The 8,453-nt window shown below is 45.7% G+C and overlaps 1 protein-coding gene across 1 annotated transcript; it reads left to right on the top strand.

The window, feature by feature from the left end:
• The first annotated feature begins 1,874 nt into the window (after window positions 1-1,874).
• Window positions 1,875-4,723, top strand: LOC131293753 (inhibitor of growth protein 3-like). Its single transcript, XM_058321818.1, is given in 5 exon segments — window positions 1,875-1,902; window positions 2,217-2,288; window positions 2,356-2,972; window positions 2,974-4,515; window positions 4,607-4,723. Coding segments are annotated over 5 exon segments (2,376 nt in total).
• Window positions 4,724-8,453: the final 3,730 nt, after the last annotated feature.

Raw genomic sequence — 8,453 nt, 5'->3', positions numbered from 1 at the left:
CGATTGTTCTGCCGAAACTGGGCTACTTTTGAAACGGGACGTCGCGCTGCAGTGTGGACCCCGAGTATGGTATTAAGGACCGGCTACTAAAGGCCATATGTCCTGGAATACGGTTATCGAATAGGGGATTTCATGTCCACAATATTGATCATACTCAAGTGTCAAATATTGTTTTTAAACAAAGGGAAAACCACGAGCACTGACGACAATTTTCCCTTTTCTGGAGGACCCAGCCTTACTCATCCGGTAAGATGAGTTCTCCTTGATGAGAACGCCTTTCTCGGGCAACTACGTATCGGCAGCAACTTTCTGCACTTTCCGGCGGCAACCAGATAGCACAAGCCTGCTTCAGATAGTTATGTGCTTCATTCACCTGCTTCACTAGCTTGACCAAGAAGCAAGACAGCGTTTCGTCGTCCACATTGCCTACTGTTCCGTCTACCGTGCAAATCTGTCTTCGTGTGCGCTCAAATTACGCAGGATTTTACTTAAAACCGACACAATTACCAGAACCCCAACAGTACTCCACGTAACACACGGCAGTTCAAGAAGTAAACAAAAGTAACTGGACTGTCAAAAATTTCTTTTATTTTTCTATCGACGGTTTGTCAAAATGCTCTAGACGATCAGACCAGAGTATTACATTAGACCATGGATTAACCTGTGGTCACAGCTTTGCGCAACCGCATGCGGTTGCGTTTTTGATCTGTCAAACGAGCACAGCTTTTTGCCAAAATTAATACCCGGTTGACAAAAATTCAAATTTTTTGCATCTGTCATGTAGTACCAGCAAGTTATTCCATGGCAGATTGCTGGGATTCTTGCTGGAACTACATAGTACCAGCAACAATGTCAGTTTCTGTCAACCGGGTACTTTAATGTTGAACATACCACTTATATGAGCATACATTATTTAAATTAAAAAACGCATTAACTACATGAATTAGTACGCCAGTATTTATTCACTATATCAAAACTCTTTCTCGTCGAACAAACCACGACAATGACCATTTTTACATACAAATAACGGTCTTTTTGTAATGTCACAGAAAGTTGCGACGAAAACGTTGGCCAGATCGTCCAACGCCGCGACCCGGTGCCGGCGGAAGTTTCTGCGACACTTTTGACATGCAAGATGACTGATTTGGACTACTTTTAATTAATTTGACACTTCTTGTGAGCACAAATCTGTCGCAGAAAATCCGGTCGTAATAGTGTCGCAAGCCCGTGTAAACGCACGGTGAAACGGGATGTCGCGCTGTAGTGTGGACCCCGTGTCAGTCTCGTAGAGAAGTGAACTATGCTGTGTATATGAGCGTTGACTGAACATCCATCCATTTTTATCGACTGTCATCGACATCGACTGTCAAATTGTTCTCAGCAAGTGTTATTTTCCTGCAGTTTCAGTTCGGTAGTGCATCAGAGCGGATGTTAGCAGTGCATAAGTTTCCTGAAAGGGTTAGCGGAAAAGTAAGGTTACGGCACGACCGCGTGGTGACGCCGAGCTGGAGCTCAGGTCAGACAAATCCTAGCTGCCGCACATCTCGTTCTGTTTGAGTCAATCAAGCGGACCACGAGTTCTTGTGTCCTGACAACGGAAGGAATTATCCCTCCCGTGGGCGGCGGGTGGACATATGGCTATTATTAGCCGGTCCTAAAGGACGAGCCCCTTCATAGGAGTTCGGACAGAGTTGGTACGCCTCTGATTACGTGTAAGGGAACAAATTGTTCGACTTAGCGTAGGAGGATATACCCCGACTCGCATATCGAAAGAAGAAGAAGAAGTTATTTTCCTGCTCGGCCTGCGACGTTACCAGAAGCTGAATGCAGGTTTAGTTTGTTCGAGTGTAGTATTGGGAAAGTTTTCAGCCAAAATGCAACATTTGGAGGATTGCCTTGAAAGTATGTTGAAAATCATGACGCCTAATTAAGTAACAAAGATAAATCCACGATGCGTAAGCAAAAGTATCTGAAGATGTCTGCAGTCATCAAGCTCGCAGCAAAGGCCATCTACCAACAATCAAATTCAACAAATTATTACCCAATATTGCAACTATACTCACTTCCAAAGTTTTCCTTAATACAAACTATAACTTTATTCTGACAGGATTCACTTTCCATGACAAGCTTCCGTCACAAAATGAAAGTTGTTGGTGCAATTTTAGAAAATGTAAAAATAAGTAGTAACTATCGTATCTTTTTTTATTCGATTCCAGTGATCGAGCATCTACCCCAGGAGCTTCGGGATGGGTTCACGGAAATGCGTGAGATGGATTTGACCGTCCAAAGTACGTAGGTGGTATCACAAAGTATTTGGAAGCAAATATTTATACATTTTCTCTCGCGCTTCTGCAGATAACACTGATTCCCTGGATAAACGGGCCCGTTCACTGTTTCAACAGTGTTACGAAAGGAAACTACCAACTGCAGTGGCGGATGCAGAGTTCAACGCAATTCGAGGCGGCTACAACCGCGTGCTGGACGATTCTGATGAAAAAATACAACTGGCAGGGCAGATGTACGATGTGGTTGAACGATATATGCGCCGTCTCGACACCGAGCTGTACAAATTCAAGTGTGAGCTGGAAGCGGATCACAATGGCATCACAGAAATACTAGAACAACGTTCGTTAGAGGTCGACAGCAACGCTTTGTCGAACGGTGGCACGAACCAGAAGGAAAACCCCTTCTATGACGTCCATCATTCGTACTCCGGAACATCTTCCGGGCGCTCGGATAGTCGCTACAAGTCGGAGCCGGTAAAGCGTCGTGAGAGCGTGGCCGTCACTGCTGCCGAAAAGCGTGCCGCTGCTGCATCCGGAGCTAGCGCATCGAATGTTGCTCCGATCATGAATGTGCACATTCGTCCGACGACCCCGGGCACGGCGGTACCTGCCAGTATTGTGTCGGGCACGATCGTCGTCCCTCCTGCTATGAATGTTGGTGCGCACGCTTCGTCTTCCAAATTCAAACATATCCTATAATTTGCCAAATTTTTCTCCGGCAGGATTTGCTATTGCTGCCGCTGCAAGCCAGGCGATTGCGCAAACGCAACAAATGCAGCAGGGTTGTCAAACGGGCAGTCTGAAGGCATCGTACGAAGTGATTGGCGCAAAGGGATCGCAAGAGCTGCTGGTCAATAGTGAGCTGGCGGGGGCCACACACAACGGCATGCAGGGAGTCGAGCGAGAGTCGAGCGTTTTCTCGAACCAGCGACGTACGAAGAAGAAAGATCTTACGAGCACGCCAAACACTGCAAACTCTGCGGCGGGTGGTGTGCAGGGCACAACTACCACGACCTTGCTTTCTAGCAATTCGATCGTAACACCGATACTCACCACTCTGTCGAATCAAACGCCGTTTGCAATTCTAGGCCAGCAAACAACCACGTTGCAGCAACAACAACAGCAACAGCAGCAGGTTGGAACGGTCCAAGTAACACAATCGCTTGTGCAGCCACAACAGCAGCAGAAGGGATCTACCCTGGAACCGTACATAATGGGCACCAATGGGCCAATCGCGGTGCAGCAGCAAATAAATCTGCACCATTCAAACACGCAAGTTCCTTTACAACACCTGCAGCCAGTATCGCAGCAACCGATGTTGCAACAGCTCGCGGTCCGACAGCAGCAGCCGGCGGCGATGAAACAGGAGCTGCTTCCTCAGCAAATTCAGCAGCTCGACAACATCGAGAATGTGCAGCAGAAGCACATTCTCTTACCGACGGCACCGCAGCAGGCGCAGCAACGACTAACGCACCCACAGCAGCTGCAGGAACTATTCCAGCAGTCGCTGCAATCACTGCAGTCATTGACACCGCAGTTGCTGCAGCAGCAACAACCGCAGCAACCGGTTCCGGCAACATCGCAGCAGTCGGGTCAGCAGCAGCAGCTGCCTATGCAGACACTCGCGCATCCGCAGCTCATGCAGGCGCAAGACGGGTCCCATTCGTTACCATTGGCGCCAGTGCCGGTGCAGCCCACGTTGAAAACGCGCTCAGGATGGAAAACTATCACGAAGCCTACATTGCGCCGCTATATCCCTGGGCAAACTCCGCACAACTTACAACGGCAGGTGATCCATGTGCAGTCACAGCAGCGAACACAATTCCAGCAAATACAGCAACAGCAGCAGCACCATCACTTGCAGATGGTACAGCAGCAGTTCCTTGCTGGTCCCGCTGGATCGTCGGCTTCTGGTGTTCTTGCGAATACGGCATCGGCGATGGCACTGCTGCACTCCTCCACTGCAACCGCAGTGTCAACATCGTCGGTCAGCTCGTTGGACGGCAATCGGGGTGAAGACACCAAAGGCGACAGCATCAGCGGCGCCGGTAGCACCACCCTGACTGCCTCCAGCGGCTCCAGCACCTCTGGCTCGGTCGTCCTGAAAGAGTCTGGGATGGTGGTCCAACAAACGCCCGAAGGTGAGTGGTCTTACGATCCAAACGAACCTCGTTACTGCATTTGCAATCAAGTTTCCTACGGCGACATGGTGGCCTGTGACAACGAAGACGTAAGTACTGCTAACCGATGTCAACGGAAAGCTATGACACTGTGCCAGCGCTGGTGTCGGTTCTATTTTGAAATTCACCTTTATTTTACAGTGCCCATTCGAGTGGTTCCACTATCCGTGCGTTAATATAACGTCCTCCCCCAAGGGCAAGTGGTACTGTCCGCAATGTAGCAGCTCGATGAAAAGACGGGCCATCCGCAAGAACTAACGGTAATCACTGGTCTCTCGTGTATCGTCGATATTCGGGCCAAGCATCATCTGCAGCTTTGTTTATGTTTTGCAATTTGGTGTCGTTATTCGCATAGCATCGTAGATGGCGATCGAACTGAGAGCAATCTCGATGTAATGCGAATAACGATAAAGACGAAAACTGATCCATTAATACGTAGGTTGCCTTTTAAGTTTCGGGATTTGAAAAAACTGGTGATGCAATCTACCAACTAACAATTTTATCGTAAAGTTTGACGTTTTTGAGGTTATACATACTCAGAACGTGTTGAAATACGAGCGCTATTTGTGTTGTTAAAAAAATTTTAAAAGTGTCAATGTCCGCCAAATTGTGGAATTGGGTTATGGAAATTTTCGTGCGATTAGTTTTTGCAACTTTCGACGTGAATTGACACAGCAGTATTGCATGAATGAACTTAATTCAACTTTTGGTGATGAAGCTCCATCAATGATCAGTATTTATTGATGGTTTGGAGAATTAAATCGTGATCGGAGTTCACTCCAAGATGAATTTCGTGAAGGTCGTCCAAAATCAGTTGTTGTTCTGAAAAACATTGATGCTGTGCTTGAACGGATATTGCAAGATCGTCATGTGACTTTTTGTGAGATAGAGACAACCTTAGGTATTACTGGGACCAGCATATACTTAATATAGCATGAACATTTAACTGTCAAAAAAATTTGTTCGTGTTGGATTCCACACAATTTGTCAATCACTCAAAAAAAGACTCGTGTCGATTGGCCGGAAGAAATGCTCGAAAAATACGATTGCGGTGCTTCAAAACTCGTCTTTAATATCGTGACAGGTGAGGAGTCGTGGATTTACGCGAATGAGCCCGAAACTAAACTGCAATCGACTGTATGGGTGTTTCAAGATGAGCCGAATTCAACCAAAGTTGTTCACGCACGAAGCACTTCCAAGCAAATGGTCGCATGTTTTTTCGGAAAAACTGGATATATCGCAACCAAACCTCTAGAACAACGCACAACAGTCTATTCTGAGTGGTACACAACAATTTGTTTGCCAGTTGTCTTCCAAGAAATCAGGAAATTCAACCGTTGTCGACGGATCACCCATCACCACGACAATGCGAGCTCTCACACATCGGCTCAAACAACTGCATTTTTGAGTACTCAAAACATCGATTTGATGAGTCATCCGCCATATAGTCCTGGATCTAGCACCAAATGACTTCTTTTAATTCCCGTACGTAAAAAATAAACTGAAAATTCAACGTTTTTCAACACCAGAAGAAGCGAAGATCTCTCAAAAAAGACTCGTGTCGATTGAAACTTTAAACATTTTTTTAACAACACAAATAGCGCTCGTATGTCAAAACGTTCTGAGTACGGATAACCTCAAAAACGTCAAACTTTACGATAAAATTGTTAATTGACAGATTGCATCACCAGTTTTTCCAAATCCCGAAATTTAAAAGGCAACCCTCGTACATATGTCCTTTAACATTAATTATTTTTTAAATTTTTTATTTCGCTTAGGGAAAAATCTTTTATTTTGAAAATATATTTTTTCATTTAATTTATTTTAGATCCACTTGTTGTGATTCACTCGAAAATCCGCAGGCCGTCCCCTTCTCTGGCAAGCGTTCTGTTCTACGCAAAAGGGACGGTGGTTGTTTTCCCTACGGTTTTCTGATTTCCACGCGTCGCCTAGCAGCAGCGTGAAAGCATGGCGGAGATCTCTGTTTTGCTCCTTTGTTGTTTCAGTTTACTTTCCTTGTTATTACTGTTGCCCACATAATGCACGGTTTTTTTGTTTTCCACAGCCAGCATGACAAGTGCGCAAGAGCAGCAGGTTGGAACGGTTCAAGCGACACTGCTGCTTGTGCTGCCACAATAGCAGCAGAAGAGACCTACCCTGGTACCGTACATAATGGGCACCTATGAGCCAATCACGGCGCAATAGCAAATACATCTGCATCATTCTAACACGCAAGTTCCTTTACAACACCTACAACAAGTATCGCATCAGCAACCGATGTTGCAACAGCTCGCGGTCCAACAGCAGCAGAAGCTCGCGGCAACACAGAAAACCGTACAGCAACCGACAGCGAAGAAACCGAAGACGCAACAGAAGCACTTTCGCGTAGGCTGTGGTCAGAGCTTTACGCAAACGCATGCATTTGCGTTTTGACGCTGCGGCATGCGTAAAATGATCACAGCTCAACGCAGGGTCGTGTGGTTGTCAAATATGCTGGGCGCTTGAAACGTTAACAAATTTCTTTTCAAAATAAACAAACATTAAAGATTATCGTAACAAATATTGTATGTCGTAATTAGTATCAATTTCTATTCGAAATGGGTGACGACGAACTTCGTGGTTTAATGCTTGCTGTCACAAGTCTGGCTTTACGATATTCGCTTTTAACCCAGTGTCGGGGTATAAATCCATTGTTGGTAATAAGAAGTAGTGAGAGAATTTCACATGCTGTTCTTCTTCTTCTCCTTCGACGAGGATTTACTCCAGTACGGCATTTGAATCCAGCTTCCTGGGCCTTCGCAGGCTAGCTTGCGACGTAAACCTCTATAAAATTAAGTACTGGCTGCTAAGGCCATATGTCATGCCCTGGAGGCAGAAAATGTCACGCGACGCGTAAAAATGTTGTAAACCCCGCGCATTTGGCGCGCATTTGGCGCGCATTGTGACAGTGAAATGAATTTCTAATTCCAAACGATCAAACAAATCACTGTGGGGGCATCAAAGCGGCAAAAGCAGTCGTCCCACGTCTCGGGTAGCGAATAACCAGTACGAAGGTGGTAGTTGCAATTACAAATTCATGAAAAGGGTTAGTAAAATTTGTTAGTCAGGCATAAAAGTATGTAGTAAAGGAACGAAAGCAAAGAATTCAGAAGGTGATAGAGTAGGGTTGACAGGATAGCGGGAAAGAGAGCGAGCAGGTAAGGGAATATAAACTAATTTACAAAGTATAGATGAAAGGGGTACTACCACCCGCCGAGACGGAGTGTTTTTATGAACTTGAAAAAGTTTCATACAGGAGGACGATAACTGGATAGGTCCAGCCTCGTCCTCCGTATTGATTTCATACATCTCCGTCTGAGCAGTGTACTGGTTTCCAAGCAAAAAGACGCGCGTATTATTTTTTTTCGCTTCCAAAAACTTAACTATGCCATTGGATCTGGTCAAAAACCATTGATCTTTCTCATTTGGCAAAAGGACGAAATCGGCTGTTACGTGCACCCCAGCACCCTTCGGCTTCAAGATAGGAAACTTTGGTTTCTGGCAAGCGGCAGTATGAATTGATGCATATAGATGCGTTCGTACTGCCACTTGCTCCAAACATCTCGCTCCCGATTTCACACAGCGTTTGAGGTGTTGTAAATGGTTCTCAAAGCAATACGCTGAAAAATTATCAAGCGGTCCATGTACCACAACGTCTCCATGCACGTGATGGAGATTGTGGACATTGCTTGTCAAATGGGATCGACTATAGTGGGTCTTAAACTCCTTAACAAATTTTGTAAGGAGTCTTCCCGCTAATGGCCAATAGCGTTTATGTGCCGATGATGAAAATATCGTCACAGCGCTAAAGTAGAGCAAGTAGTGATTATATGCATCCAAATACATAAAATCTCTGTAGACCACAACACTGATATAATGAAGAAAGGACCTATACTCGGTTCCTTTCCAAAGCGGGACATGATCGAGGGACCGAAATGGTCGGTTCACC

This window comes from Anopheles ziemanni, chromosome 2, assembly GCF_943734765.1.
Source record: "Anopheles ziemanni chromosome 2, idAnoZiCoDA_A2_x.2, whole genome shotgun sequence".
Classification (NCBI taxonomy): domain Eukaryota; kingdom Metazoa; phylum Arthropoda; class Insecta; order Diptera; family Culicidae; genus Anopheles; species Anopheles ziemanni.
The sequence above is the reverse complement of the archived record's forward strand: the minus strand, read 5'-3'. Positions and strand labels throughout refer to the sequence as shown.